The sequence below is a fragment of the Gracilinanus agilis genome, chromosome 1, assembly GCF_016433145.1.
Source record: "Gracilinanus agilis isolate LMUSP501 chromosome 1, AgileGrace, whole genome shotgun sequence".
Lineage (NCBI taxonomy): Eukaryota > Metazoa > Chordata > Mammalia > Didelphimorphia > Didelphidae > Gracilinanus > Gracilinanus agilis.
The window spans coordinates 312299815-312316407 of NC_058130.1; the positions used below are offsets into that span (position 1 = coordinate 312299815).

General features: G+C 37.0%; 1 protein-coding gene across 1 annotated transcript in view; it reads right to left on the reverse strand.

Annotated features, from left to right (window-relative positions):
- The window catches only part of ARSK (arylsulfatase family member K), a 50083-nt gene that overhangs the window by 32803 nt on the left and 687 nt on the right, over positions 1 to 16593 (reverse strand). Inside the window, exon 2 of the mRNA XM_044657649.1 lies at positions 6902 to 7031. Within this exon, the coding sequence (XP_044513584.1) occupies positions 6902 to 7031 (130 nt within the window). The remainder of the gene's footprint in view (positions 1 to 6901; positions 7032 to 16593) is intronic.

Sequence of the window (16593 nt, forward strand, 5' to 3'; positions counted from 1 at the left end):
ATATATTTACATAATGAATAATAGAAATATTCTACAATGTCCAACTCCAAAATGGTTTTAACCACAGATTCTCTGATCTTTAAGGACCAGGCCTCAGGATAGGAAGACTAATTACAAATAGAGTGGTCACTTGGAGATGACCTTTTTAGTCATGGAAAATGTAAGTGTAGAATTGGGGGTAAATCAAAGATCACTAAGCATACATCTGGAGATTTGAAGCTGGCCCCATGGAACCCTGAGGAAGTTCTTTTGAGAGGGGCAAGTAAAGGAGGGTTTTTTTCGGTGAAGTTTCTGAGAAGAAGCCAACCACCAAAGACTCCTGAGAAGACATTCAAACTCTCGGGTGGGCTTGGTTGGGGGGTGTGGTTGTGGGTGGTTGGGAGGTTTCTGGACTGGAATTTAGCTCTTCTGAACCCAAAATTCAGGGGCAATCTGGAGATTTCAACAGCTAAACCTTTCTACTGACTTCATTGCCAACGAAGAAGAAACTGAGAGAATTGTGCTCCATAATTGGCCATAGTGCCCAGACTCCGGAGGGAGTGGGCATTTGGGGGACCCTTCCTTGATCCATCTTGTACCCTTTCCTTTTAGTTATTCCCCTTTTCGTTAGCTAGTGTTAAGGACAGGATATTGTGAGGAGAGGAAGAGTCGGTTTCTGAGTCCAAACCACAGAAGAAACCAGAACTGGCTCTCTTGTTGTGGGGTTAATAGTTGATAGAGAAGTTATCCAAGTACCCTTCTTCCTCTAAAGCCATAAATAACCCTTACCTGTTATCCTGAATTCCCTTATCCTTATAATAAATCTTTATTAGTTCATTAGTGGTAGCTTGGGGCTGTTACTTTGAGGGGAAGAAGACTGATCTTGTGGCTGATGGAAAGACTAATTCCAAACACCATCTTGAAGGGTAAAGTTACTTGAACTTAGGAGTCCCGCTTGTCTCACTCAATACTGCTGGCTCTGAGGGTGGGATCCAACCCACTAGGGTCACAACTGAAACCCAACACCTTCCTTCAACATCCCCACTATAGCTTTGCCAGTTTAGGAAGCTCTTTGAGTTTATTCCCTCTCATAGGTCTTCCCTGGGGTGGGGGGTAAGTGGTTAGCTGATCTGGCCCACTGAATACTATCAGGTGGGGATCCTGATAAACACCTCCCACAACATCAATACTAACCCTCATACATTTGTGGCGAGCCAATATTAATCAAAGAACCCTATTTTACCTTTTTAGGCATGGAAACTCAAGAAATAAGAAAAATATGGCCATCTGTATTATGCAGTTTTATGATTCTGAAATGGCAGAAAAGGAATTCTGGGAAGATGGCAGCTTAGAAGCAGCAAGGCTCCAGACCTTTGTAAATCCTTCAATACCGATCAAGGACAAAGGGCTTCCAGGGGACAGAAAACCAAATCTGACAACAGAACTGAGCTGGGGATCCTCCTGCTAAACTCAATTTAAAAGGTATGTGGGGAGGGGGAGGGAGCCTGAATTCTTTTAACTGTCCAGTTCCCAAGGGGAAAGGAAAAAGGAAGATCCCAAGTCCCCTCCTCACCTAATGTACTGAGTCTCCAGAAGATCCTGGAATGTCTGGGTGGACAAGAGCTCTAGTCCAGAGGGAGTGCCTTGCCAGCATAGCTGTGCCAGACTCAAGGCTTTGATCACAGATGGCAGGGAGGTGGCTAGTGGAGAAACCCAGAGAGGGCGAACAAATACTCCATCTTGCGCTATCCCCCCCTTTTTTGAGGTTTTGATCTCAGGGTACTTCCAGCTCTGCAGATCAATCCCACCTTGGCTTAATCCTATCAATACAGCAGGTAAGAAGTCTTCAGAGGAAGCTCCAACACCCCTCCTCCAATAGACTGCAGTGAAAATAGCCAAAATCACATCTTTAGCTTTTACTACAAGCTGGGGAAGATCTGGCCTCAGGTCCCACTAACCTAATTAGTCAACAGAGCAGAGAAGAAGCCCTTCCAGGACGGAATAGCCCAAACCCACAGATCAAGTAAATGATCAAAGGAGCAAGATTATAGCCAATTACGGGGGTGGGGAGAGGTGGGGAAAGAAGGAAAAAATATGAGTAAACAACAGAAAAAGAAAAAGAAAGTACAATCCACAGCTTCTATCCAAGAATTGAACAAAGAGCAAATGGATCAGAGGAAGATAAAGGAACACCAAGAAAAAACACAGAAACTCCAGTGAAATGGACACAGGTTTTGGAAGAAGTCAAAATGTGATTAACTCAAAAATTCAAAATTCAATTAACTCAAGAACTCAAAAAACAATCAACAGAGGCTGGAGACAATTGGGAAAAGAAAATACATGAACTTAAACAAGAAAATAGTGTCTTGTAAGCCAAAACTGACTAGCATGAAAATGAGGCAAAGAAAGTGAAAGATGACCTACAAAGAAAATCAGACCAGAAAGAGAAGGATGACCAAAAAGCCAGGGATAAAATTCAGTTTTTAAAAATCAGAATCTGACAACTAGAAGCAAATGACTTCAAAAGGCAGCAAGAATATATAAAACAAAATTAAAAGAATAAAAAAATGAGGAAAATATGAAACGCCTCATTGGCACAAACACAGACCTTGAAAATAGATCCAGGAGAGACAATTTGAGAATTATTGGACTACCGGAAGATCATGACAAAAGGAAAAGCCTAGACAGCATTCTACAGGAAATTATCCAAGAAAACTGCCCTGACATTCTCAAATAAGAGGGAAAAGTGGAGATTGAAAGAATCCATAGATCACCTCCTACATTTAATCCCCAACTGACAACGCCCAGAAATGTTAGAGCTAAATTCAGGAAGTACTAGACCAAAATATTACAAGCTGCTAAGAAGTTATTCAGATACCATGAAACCAAAGTTAAAATAACACAGGATCTGGCTACATCTACACTGAAGGACCAGAAGGCATGGAATATGATATTTCAGAAAGCAAGATAACTAGGCTTACAACCAAGAATCAACTACCCAGCAAAACTGACTATTCTTGCAGGGCAAAGTATGGTCATTTAATAAAATTGAAGACTTCCAAGCATTCATAAAGAAAAAACCGTACTTAAACAGAGAATTTGCTGCCCTAATACAGAACTCAAGAGAATCACCAAAAGGTAATTAAGAGAGGGGGAAAAAACCAAAAAACCATAATCTTTTCTTTAAGGGACCCAATAAGTTCAAATGATTTGTATCCTTATAAGAAAAGATGATATTGGTAACTCTTAAAAATTGTTATTATCATCAGGATAGCTAGAAGAAGTATAATTAGAGGGAACAGTGACAAACTATGTAGGATGAAATGTCAAGATATATACATGCATGTATAAATATATATATAAAACTAGAGGTAAAAAAAGAGGATAATATTAAGAGAAATAGGAAAAGAGACAAAATGGGATAAACATATTTCATAAAGAAAAAAATTTGTGGAATGCTGCCAAACAGTACTTATGGAGAAATGTGCATCTCTAAATGTATATATTAATAAAAAAGAAAAAGTGTAGATCAATGAATTGGGCATGCAACTAAAAAAACTAGAAAAAGAACAAATTGAAAATCTTCAATTAAAAAATCAAAATAGAAATTCTGAAAATCAAAGGAGAGATTAATAAAGCAAACAATAAATAAAAGCAGGAGCTTATTTTATGAAAAAATATATAAACCATTAATTAATTTGATTAAAAAAAGAAGAAAACTAAATTACTAGCATCAAAAATGAAATAAGTAAATACATAACCAGTGAAAATAAAATTAGGGCAATTATTAGGAGTTATTTTGCCCATGCCAGTAAAACTAACAAGTTAAGAGAAATGGATGAATATTTACAAAAATACAACTCCTACCCAGATTAACATAAAAGGAAAAAAGAATACTTAAAAACCTTTTCATGGAAAAAAATCAAAAAATCGTAATCCGGTATTTGATGAACCCCCAAATCCAAGCTTTTGAATGAAGAATGCAACATTTGACAAAAGTTTCTGGGAACACTGGTGTCTGAAGTAAATTTCTCTCTTTCCTGTGTTGCTCTCATGATGTCATCTCCTGTCACCTGGAGATCAGATACCACTGAGTAAAAGGAGGATAGACCAGCCTTGGCAAAAGGGAGCATGGAGTCAAGAAAATTGGAAGACCAGGAAGGCAGGATGCTCTTCCCTGTAACACTCCTTGGCAAATTAGAAATCGTGATTGGCCCCTGAGACATCACCTGTTAGTGGGTGGAGATTTAGGCTGGATAAATTGAGGCAAGCAGAGAGCTGACAGGCTTCAGTGTTTGCTAGTGACTACCCTCCTCAGAGTCAGTGACATTAAAAACTCACACCTTCATCCATGTTACCATGAATACTTTCTTTGATAAGACTATAACCTAAAAAGGTGCCAAATAATAATACAAAAATGAAACATGATTACGTGTTAACAGAAAATTAATGTGGGAGTCATTTCCAATTACTTGGTTATGCACAATTATTTACCACTGAGTTATGAGAGCAAAAATAAAAATCAGTATCATACAAGAAGAATAAAAATGAGTGCATAAGTGCATATCATTTAATTAAATGATAATTAAATTCATTGTAGTTAATGAGATCACCAAGAGTAAGGAAACTAGAATAGAACTCTGAAGGAGATCCATACTCTCAGTTGCTTTGACAGTGATGATAAACTAGTCCCCTCTGCCAATTGAAAGGAAGTAGCTAGAAAGGTAACAAGAGAAATGAAAGAAGAGTCAATCAGCAAGTATTTATTAAATACCTACTATGTGCCAAGCATGGTGGTAGAGAAACAAATGGAAAAGACAGTCCTTGCTCTTGTTTAATTTGCACTTAATTTTATTTTTTTTCAATTACAAGTAAACAAAATTTTTAACTTTTGCTCTTAAAAAATTTGAGTTCCAAATTCTATCACTCCTTAAGAGTATCAAGATAGAATTCTTTTCCCTCCTTAAGAAGGCAAAGAATTTGATATCAATTACACATGTGCAATTGTGCAAAACAGTAAGTCTTGTCCTCAAGGAACTTTCAATTTAATGGAGTTGTGTCACAACAACCTATGGAGGAGAAACTATTCAGGGAGTGTAAGATGCTACAAGGAGGGTGAAACCAGAAATAGGTATTAGATGTGGTAATTAGGAGATCATGGGTAAAGAGAGATAAAGGCACTTAGAAATTAGAAACTGCCTAATATTACAGCCTCTAATGTGCTACACGAGGAAGCACAAATGGCAATAAAGGAAAAAACTGGGAAAAGTGTCAAATCTAGAATAAGTATATAGAGAAGAGGTTTGCTATAGGTACATAATTTTGAAGGCATGATTCTCAAAGTATCTGGAAGAGAGTGTATCAAAAGCTGGAAAAAACAGGACCTTATTATAAGAGCATCAACAAAAAAGGGCTGAGAGGATAGTCATAATTACTGACTCATGCATATTGCCTCATCTTTACAAAATTTGTTAATAGATGCTGCACTTGTACTCAGATCCTTCATGAATGATTTATGGAAGGCCATGAACAAGAGCTGCACAGGTTGAGAAAGTGGCTGGATTGCAATCTTTATTTCTGGAAGGAAAATGCATGTTGATATTTTCACCAATCCAATGAAATACTGATGCAAAAGATCCTCATTTTCTACTTCAATGAAGAATAATGTAAAAAATATACAACACAGCAACTAGTTGGTGCAGTTGATAAAATGCCAGGACTGATGTCAGAAAGATCTGAATTTAAATATAGCCTCAGACACTTACTGGCCCTGGGCAAAACACTTAACCCTGCTTGCCTCATCTGTTCCTCATCTTTAAAATGAGCTACAGAAGGATATGGTAAGCCCCTCCAGAATCTTTGCCAAGAAAACCTCGAAAGAGGTTATGAAGAGTCAGATACAACTGAAATGACTAAACAACAAGATATCATAAAGAGAGCCTTTCTTTATCCATTTGGGGATTCCCTGGTTCAAGTCCCTTCTCTGGCATATACCATGGCAGTGCGTGTCAAGAGCCCAAAGCCAGTACATTCTAAGCCTATAAATTGCAGGGCAGCTGTCCATCTGCAATACAGGGCATTTCTTAGCCATGATTTTCCTACATTTAATTACAAGTGTGGATTAAAAAACAAACTAAATCAAGTTCTGAACCCATGGACTCCATAATATAAATTTTAGGTATCCTTTAGGGATTTGAGCTCTTAGATGTGTTGGAAACATGTGCAAATGAACTAATGAGTATCTTTAACTTGGGGAACTCCAGAGAATAACTAAATATATTTGATAGAAGTCAAACTACTACGTGCTATACATACTTAAAAGAACAAAGAAGTTACACAGAAGCTAAGAAAAATTGTGTTGAAGAAAAGATAAAAGATTAAACTTTCAATTCAGTTCATGCTCTAATATCCTGTTCTTTAATTATTCATTGTTAATGCCACTGGCATTTTGCTAGTATAACTATTTCTCTAAGAATGTCAAACTTTTGTGGGGGCAGCTGGGTAGCTCAGTGGATTGAGAGTCAGGCCTAGAGATGGGAGGTCCTAGGTTCAAATCTGGCCTCAGACACTTCCCAGCTGTGTGACCCTGGGCAAGTCACTTGACCCCCATTGTCCACCCTTACCACTCTTCCACCAAGGAACAAATACACAGAAGTTAAGGGTTTAAAAAAAAAAAAAAGAATGTTAAACTTTTGAGATGACCACACTAATCTGAGACATCAGGAAGAGAAATAAAAACTGCATGGCAATAAATGAAGTCTGAATCTGGAAACATTTACTATCATGATTAGCATATTAACAGACATTCAGGTAAAGTCGTTAATCATAATGTGTTCTCTTAAATCTTACACTAATGACAATTTAAACTAAATTTCATATTATGTTATTTACTTCAATTAATATATATTAAGGATATCCTTACCTGCACGTGATGGGCAACAGATAGGGGAATTTGTGTATGCATTGAGAAAAAGGGTGCCACGTTTTTTCATGAAATTTATAAAGGGAAGTGCCACTGTCTGATTTCCTGGATGAAATGTAAGTCTTCCATCCTGTAATCAAAGAAACAGTAGCTAAATAATTTATATTACACAAGAAATATATTTTCTAGTAATTACAATGTTAACATTTATAATTTGCAAAGGACTTTAAAATTATTTTTATAGTACTCAAAACAATCCCATCAGACAGAAAAATGCATTTCATTCTGAAGATAATGAAATCAGTACAGGGATATTAAATAAATGGATAGCATTACAATTAAATTCACATGAATAGAATGAATTTATCAATAAACATCACTGGGTTTTCATGACAGTCTTCATTTACTTTGCTAACTCATCAATCAGTAGTACTTCCATTGCTTTTAGAAAAAGTGCCTCCAACTGACTCACTATCCCTAAGATTTAAGAGTCTCTTCCTGCCATCACACTCTTAAAATAATAGACTATTGGAATATAAGATACTTGAATGCAGGGACTATTTCACTTTTGTATTTTTATTCCCAGCTCTTAGCACAATGCCTGGCACATAATAAAGACTTACTTAGTGTCTCTTTTTTCATTCACTCATGGAAATCAAATATTCATCCCCCAAGGTTTCTCTGTAATTTCATCAGTTTCCATGAATTTAATGATCATCTCCATGCATATGACTTCCAGATTTATATATCCAACTTAAATCTCCTGAGTTTTATTCTTATATTGATAACTGTCAATTGGATATTTCCAATTGGACAAACCCCAAAGTTATCAAACTTTATATGTTCAAAAGAGGACTTATTATTTTTCTTTTAATAATCTCCCCCTTCCCTATTTCCTTATTTCTGTCAAGGGTCATCCTCCAAAACACTCAGGTTTTCATTCTCAGGATTTTCCTTGATTCTTCCCTCTCAATTCACTTATATCTAAATAGTTGCCAAGTCTTGTACCTCCATAACATCTCTCTTATAACCATCCTATTCCTTCCACTTACATGGCACTCCCCTCTCTTAGGTGCCTGGATTACTACCATGGCCTCCTAATTAGTCTTGTCTCAGGTGCTTCCTCTCTCTAATTCATTTTCACCATAGCAGCCAAATTCTTCACTGGGTGAACAGGTAGTTTTCAAAAGACAAAATCCAAGTTGTCAACAATTGTGGAAAAAAATGCTCTGAAGCATTAGTAATTAGATAAATTAAAATTAAAGCAATTTCAACTCACAATTCTAAGACTAGAAAAGATGACAAAAGAGGAAAAATGACAAATGCTGGTGGGACTGGTCACAGAAAAATGGGTCACAGAATTGCATTGCTAGTGGAGCTATGCATTGTGTAGTGTAGAGTGGGGGTATAACTGCTTTTGCAGAATTTCTACTGTCAGTTAAGGTTTTAGAATCTTGGGAAAGTTTTCAGTTGGATTGGGAACTCGTGGAGGGAACCAGGGTCCAGCTGAGCTCCTTCTTCTTGAGATTGAAACCTAGCTTAGTTTTGCCGTTTTTTGAGATTTGTTAATTTAGATAAATCCTTTGAATCTCCCAACCCTACCTTATCTCCTACCTTCATTTCCCTTACCTTATCTGAGAAGAGTGAATAGGAGAGTGAATCAGAGAGTTAGTTTAAATCTGTGAGAGTTTAGTCCTACCCTGGCAACAAATTATTTATTGAGTCTTTATATCCAACTTCCAAACCCCTTTTGATTTCAAAATCACCTTGAGAGCTGAGTAAAGGCAGGTCTTTTCTTAGTCTCACATTCCTGCTTCCCTTCTCTCACCTGAGGTTTCTCTAAGCGGCTATTAGGGCTTCCTTGATCCTTTTACCCTGACAATCTATCCTGAGAAGACAATAAAACCCTTTTGTGTTTAAACAAGACCTTTTGCTATTTCATTAGTTGATTAGTAAGAGAGGGAGGAAGAGGAAAAGAGAAACAACATACTCTCTGGGTTTGAGGGAAGCCGAGGGTATCCATTTTGAAGGAAGTGTAACTTCAGTACAAGTCCTCTTCCTGTGAAATTGACTAAAGCCTGAAGTCAATTTCAATGTGTCTTGGCTGACTCTAACTTGGCTGTATAGTGTCCTTTACTTGAAGGGATCAGTCTATTTCCCTTCAGTGTTTTGTCTTTAACTAAGTTCCAGTCAGTATTTCCCTGCTGCTGTTTGCCTGCCTAGATTAATTCATCCTCTCCCTTGTTACTTCAGTGTTATACTCCCTAACCTCAGACATTCCCTTATTTCTCCTACCACCTCAACTACCATCCTTCATTATTAAACCTTCCTCATCCACTATATTGCCTTAACTTCCCTAGTACCTAGTCTATTATCTTGATTACCTTCAGCCTTGGGTCCCTTGCCTTGTCTTATTCCCTGATCCTATCAGTTATTGCCCCTTGCTTCAGCCTCATATTATATCCTGCACCTCCCTATTACATCCTACCTAATCCCCATATTACATCTTTCCAACTCCCCTATAACAGTTGGTCCAGCAACTTTTGATATGTTGATATAAAATATAGTTTGATATAACTATGCTAGGAAATTTGCCAAACTGTGCATGTTCTCTGATCTACAATTAAGTCTTTATTTCAAAGAAATCAAAGAAAAAGGGGAGGAAAGAGGAGAGAATAAACATTTATATAACACCTACTGTGTGGAGTGAAATTCTAGGAGAGGGACTTGTTTCCCCATGAATCACTCTAATGAGCAGACAGGAGACTTGATACTGATAGAGTTTATGTGACTTTATTAAGAGGTATGGGGGGGAGGCACAGAGTGAGGGAACACTGCCTGGGCATAGGCAGCATCCTCACAAAAGGGGGGGGAGCAAGGGTGAGAGAGAGAGAGAGGCTCCACAATCCTCAGAAGTAGTGGGTACAAATCCTCAGATTTACTCAGATTTCATAGGGATCCAACACAATGCTATCTCCACTTTTCCATCATTTGTATCTTATTCTACCCTCCTTCTTCTATTCCCCCTTAATCTTTCCCAATGCTTCTGAATGTCTTTTCTTTATCTTCTAACTTTTCCAAGCATATGAGAATATTCCTTAAGTTTGCAATTTTTAGTTGAGTCAGGTTTTTAGGCCTGTCCAATGATTTGCAGCATTGCAACAATTCAGGCTGAAAATATTCTTTTGAAACATTTCTCGGGCTGTAGCATTGCAACATTTCTTGGTATTGTATTTAGGCTGAAACATTTCTTGGGTTATTGAAACATTTCTTGGGCTATAGTAATCTTTGCAATCATTTCTCAGGACGTGTAGTCAAGATTATAACTTGTAAATTTTGAGATTTCTCTCATAGAAATTAGGTCACCCCTAAACTTCTTCCCATGGGAATAGAAAAAGGCAGGACAGTCTCTTAGCCACATTTGAAAAGAGTATATTAAAGGCCTATATTAATATACATGAAGCTGCTTGGGGAGGTGGATTCTTCTACTCTTCAAAAGGAGAGATTTATATCTCCTAGTGGAGGGCACTTACCTTCACTATTTTTCTATAGGAAGTTGCCAATCTATGATTACTAATACTATGATTAGAGGGCTTGGTCCCTTTTCTGTAAGTCTAAAAAAATGTAGATTGGGGAAGAATGCATATTATCTTATTTGATCCTTACAACAATCCTACAAGATAGGTGGTATTATTCTATCCATTTCACAACTTAGGAAATAGAAACGGTTAGAGATTAGCTGAGGGTCACATATTATATGAGGTCAGATTTGAACTTGGATCTTCCTGACTCTAGGTCCAGGCTCTATCTAAGGTATCCCCTAACTGCCTCCAGAAAAAAGATTTCTTTGTACAAAAATATTTATAGCAGCTCTTTAATGGTAGCCAAAAATGGAAAACTAAGAGAGTGGCCTATACAGAGACAGGCTAAACATAATGCGGCATATGAATATAATGAATATTACCGTGAAAAAAAATGATGAAGTGGGCAATTTCAAAGGATCTTGGGAAGACCTTTATGAACTAATGCAGAGAATTAATTAGGACTACGAGAACAATTTATCCAATGAAAACATTATATTTGAAAGATTTTAGAACTCTGATCATTGCGTTGACAATGATAAACCATGAGTCTAAAAGAACCAAGTCCACTTATCTCCTGATAATGATGTGATGAACTTCAGAAAGAGCCATATATTTTTGGGTATGGCTAATGTGGAAATTTGTTTTGCTGGACTATGTAGATATGTATCAAAGGGTTTTGTTTTTTTTTTTTTTAGTTTGGGGGACAGTTATGTGGAGAAAATGCAGTCAACTATGTACAATCAAGCTATATAAGGCTATATAGAGGATAAAATGGGAAATAATCAACAGAAGGAAGACACAAGAATCTGGAAAGGCTTCCAGGAGAAGATGAGGTTTTAGTTGGGTCATGGAGGAATCCAGCAAATCATGAAGTAGAGATGAGATGAAGAGGGAGAGTATTCGAGGCATAGGAGCAATTAGAGAAAATGGCAGGAGTAGAAGCTGAAGTGCCTCATGCGAGAAAGAGCAAGGAGACCAAAGTTACAAGATCAAAGAGTATTGAGCAGAGGGAATAAGGTATAAGAAAATGAGAAAGGCTGTAGAAGGGTACTAGGGGATGGAGGGCTTTAAATAACAAAAAGAGGATTTAAATTCAATCCTAGATGCAACAGGCAAACATTTGGGTTTACTAAGTGCATGGTGTGAGTGGGGAGACAAAGTTGAACCTGCTCCTTAGGCAGTTTTTCTGAAATCATCCGGCTTGTCATTTCTTAGAGCACAAAAATATTACATAAGCAATTATATACAATAATTTGTTTAGCCATTCCCCAACTGAGGGACATCTCAGTTTCCAGTTCCTTGACACTACAAAAAGAGCTGCTATAAATATTTTTGTGAAAAAAGGTCTTTTTCCTTTTAAAAAAAATCTTTTTGGGATATAGGTCACAATATAGTGATACTGCTGGATCAAAGGGCATGCACAATTTTATAGCCTTTTGAGTATAGTTCCATATTGCTCTCCAGAATGGTGAGATCAGTTCATAACTCTACCAACAGTGCATTCCAACTGTACTTTTGAAGAGAATGAACTTTTTGCATCTTATCAGGTACTCAGTCCTGCTGAGCTTCTTCTTTAAACATTTTTATTTTCAAGTCAATTATGCCTTTACCAAAGTATCTGTTTATAATGGAACCAGTAATATTGGGATTGTCAAATTCTAACAACTTTCTACTTATTAAATAGTGATTTGCTAAAAGTGAACCTTGAAATAAAAACTCCCTCTTACAAGCTCCTCCGTCTTCTGAGAACTGCCTCATAGATTAGCTGATAGAAGTGGTTTAAAAAAGCATGCAAGGAACTGTAAAAGGAGAAAAGTGTAGGGCCCTATACAACTCGACTTAAGAGCCTCCAAAGGCATCACTGTATTACAAGAGTACAATAACTAGTGTTCAAAACGAGTCATTGAGAAACTGCAAGAGTATGTTGGTTGATTTGCTTGCCACAAGCATCTTCCCCACTCCAGTGCATTTTTCATTCAGCTGCCAGTGATTTTCCTATTCTGAAGATCTATGGTCCACCCTACTTCCTCACTGAATAAACTCTTGTGGCTCCAATTACCTCCAGAATAAAAAAAAAAAAAACCTCTTTTTGTCTTAAACTATGTTAGAACACTTTGTTCATACATTCCTATTTTATATGATATTGCTTCACTTTTGTCTTTGTAGCTCTGGCACCTAAAAGAATGTCTTGAATATAGAAGGCATTTAAAGGACACTTGTTTATTGATCAGTAGCACAAAAGGATAATTTATCTTATCCATCCAAACTGATTTTAAATGAAATCTAGATGAAAAAAGATTGTTATTAGAAAAGTCAGTTTCGTAAAAATCTCACTTGCTAAGATCAAGTTCTGAAATAATAGTTGTTAGTATTTACATAATGTTTATTTAAGCTTTGTAAGAAGCTTCCTGTGATCTTATTTGATCCTTACAACACCTCTGTAAGGCAGTAGTTTTTAATAACTCCATTTTACAAATGGTGAAACTGAGGTTAAGAAGAGGTTAAGTAACTGGTCCAGGGTCTTATAACTAAGAATCTGAGGAAGGACTTGAATTCAGGCCCTCCCAAGTTCAGTATCCTATCTAATATACCTAGCTAGTTGAACTAGATTCTTTCCAGCTCTACATTCTTGATTATACTTTCTAAGGTCCATTCTAGCACAACTCCCCTGACCTATGAAATGAAGTGAGAAACAGCTGGAGGAGACAGATTGCCTGAGTTAGGCAGACCAGGGTTCAAATTTTAAGTTACTTAATCTCTCAGTGTTTCAAGCAACTTTCTAAGAAAATAAACTACAGATTATCTTCTGATTGGCACTATTTATGGGAGTTTCCTTACTGGGAATTCCTTGTGTCACTGAAATCACAGATCCAGAACAAAAGAGAAATCTCAATAAATACGAGAGGTAACTAGACCAATTTTCCACTTCATTCACAGAATTTGCTCTCATTACCTCACAGTCACAACTAATAAATACCAAATGGATGACATAAACACCAGGTATGTGAGGAGTTTGGAGAAAAATGAGATGTTTACTATTGAAAACCAAAATAAAGAGTCTGAAGAGAAAGAAGTTTCTTAATACACTTGAATTAGAGTGCAAAAGAATTAAGACTAAGGAAATATCATAGCTATTTATATTTAAACATGATATTTGAAGTCTTACCTCTGGAAATCTTGATTTCAGGCTATCTTTACCAATTCTAAATAGAATTAGAAAGTAGAATATGACTAGGCTAGGGAAAAAAGCTATTCTAGAATTGACATGGAAAGAAAAAGAATTCTCAATTCTTTGGCAAACTGGCATGTCACTGGAAGTTATAGGCTAAATTAAGCCTGCTGCCAGATGGATGTTCAGAGGAGAGAAGAGATAATTCAGAGAAGAATCAACACACACAATTCTAAAACATATGTATGGATTTTAAAGCTTATGCATACTTTAGAGTTTGTAATTTTATAAGTTATAAACTGAACAGCTGTCTAAGCAGTAGCTCTTAAAAAATGGGTAAAACATTCAAGGTTCAATCAGTAACCATACATTTATTAAGCACTTACTCTGTGTCAGATACCAAGCTAAGCAATGGGGATACAATTTGAAAAGTGAAACAATCCCTGTCATCAATAAATTTACATTTTCCTGTTGTATACATGTGAAGGAATAGATATTTACAGATAAGTAAAGAGAGGATATATAGATATATACAAGGAAAGGGAGACATGAACAGTGGGAGGCTGGGTGGGTGGGAAAGGAACAGGAAAGTTCCTTAAGGAAGGTAGCACTTGAGTTAAGGCTCAGGAGTTATGAGAAGCAGAATTGAGGAGAGAATGAGGACAAAGAGCCTGTAAAGCCACAGTGGGATGTTGTGTATGGAGAACAACAAATGGGAAACCAGGTTGGTCATGGTGTGTTTTTTGAGTGGGAGTAATGAGTCTGAAGGGGTAGAAAGCAGCCATATTGTGAAGAGCTTTAGATGTCCAAAAATAATTTATATTTCATCCTGAAGATGGGAAGGCACTGAACCTTCTTGAGCAGCCAACTGTCGTGACTAAATCTTTGTTTTAGGACTAAATATTGGTAGGTAAAGATAAGATGGCAGAGTGAGAGGAAGCATTAAAGTCTGGCTCACCCCTCACAAGTCCACGAAGATCTAAGGAACATACTAGACCAGTGATGGGCAAACTATGGCCCAACGGCCAGATGGGGGAGGGGGCCTGAAATGTTCTATCCAGCTGGGGGACATTATTCCTAATTTGCCAAATACAATGAGTAGGATACAATACAATGAAACTTCGAAAGAGTTGCCTTAGAAACAGACCAACAGATGAGTATTTCCTTTCCTTTGGCCCCCTTTTTAAAAAGTTTGCCCATCACTGCATCAGACTGAATTCTGATGGGAAAAGGCAAGAAGTCACAGTGAGTCATTTTTCCAGTTCTAGATGGCTTAGGAAGTTGGACTATAGCATATATAGTGCTTATAGATGATGGCCATGACCATACACAGTTGGACCATTCTAGTACCTAGGGAAGGAGAGAAGGCTAATTTTGGGCACCAAGGCAGGAAATCACTTGGGATCTCTTTCTGTCCCAGAGTTTATTTTCTTCTGTGCCCACTGCCCCCCCCCCCCAAATTTTGACTTTATTATTTTTAGATTTTGTATGGAGTCAGTAGCTTCTTTTTGTCCATTTCTAATTTTCAATGAATTATTTTCTTCAGTTAAATTTTGTAACTCTTACCTATATTCTCTTTTCATATATTCATGATTATACATGTATTTTCACAATTCTCTTTTTATATCTTTCTAGTTCTTCTTTTCCCATTTTTCCCTCTGTTCTCATTTAGTTTTTAAAATAAATTTTTTACCACTTAATCTTGTGTCCAAGTAGGCAATAGAGGCAAGGTATGTTGAAAGTGACTAATTAAAATACAGTGGGGTGGAGTGAGTGAGAATAAAGACTAAAGGATGATTCATCCATTTTGAACATGGGTGACTAGAAAAATATGGTGCCCTTAACATAAAAAGAGAAGTTAGGAGAAGGGGTGGGTTTGGGGGAAAGATAAGGATGATTTCATGGCAGAATTTTTTTGACTGAAGGGTTGGGAAAGGTCAAAAGCAGTCATATACTGTATATACAGATATATATACACACACACACACACACACACACACACACACAATCTTTTGTAGCTAACATTTGTTTTAAATCTTATTTAAAAAAAGATCTTTGGAGTAATGGTTAAGTATTATGTACTCATCAGGTATAATCCATCAAGCTAAAAATATATGGACTTAGCATGTTTTATTACTTATTTCATCTATCTTCTGACAATATCACCATCCTACCTTGACTATTATTATAGCTTTCTGACTGTCCTCCTTGCTGCAAGTCTTTCCCCATTCTATCCCATCTTCTACTCAATTATCAAAGTGGCCTTCTTAAAGAATAGGTCTGACCATGTTACTCCCTTAGTTATAAAACTCCAATGGTTCCCTATTACCTCTGGTTCAAAAATATAATTATTAGTTTAGCTTTTTAAAGTCCTTCATAACCTTGACTTTAGATCTGGTGACAGTCTTCCTTGATCTTTCTTGAACAAGTGACTCTCTCCTGGCACAGAGTATTTTCATTGGCTGTCCACATTCCTGGGATTCTCACCTTCCTCATTCCTATCTCCCTCTGGCCCTGGGGTTTTCTCATGTCCCAGCTAAAATAATCATCCTCTGTTAAGAGGCTTTTCCAGATCCTCCTTAATCTTAGTTAATTTCCCTTGATTATCTCCAAAGTATACTGTATATATTATTTTTGCATTGCTGTTTGCATGTTTTTTCCCCCTCATTAGGCTGTAAGCTAAACAGTGGGGACTAGTTTTTGCCTTCTTTGCATTCCCAGATTTGGTATACTGCCTGGCACAAAGTTTATACTTAATAAATACTTGTTGACTTGATTTGCTTTATAGGCACAGATTTATAAGTGAACACTTGTTAGCCCCTATTTTACAAGTGGGGATTACAGAAACAAAGCAACTAGCCCAAACAAATTCATTTCGAAAGTGGTAGAACCAGGAACCAAACCTGGGCCGATTTATTCCAACATCAGCTTTTCCTATT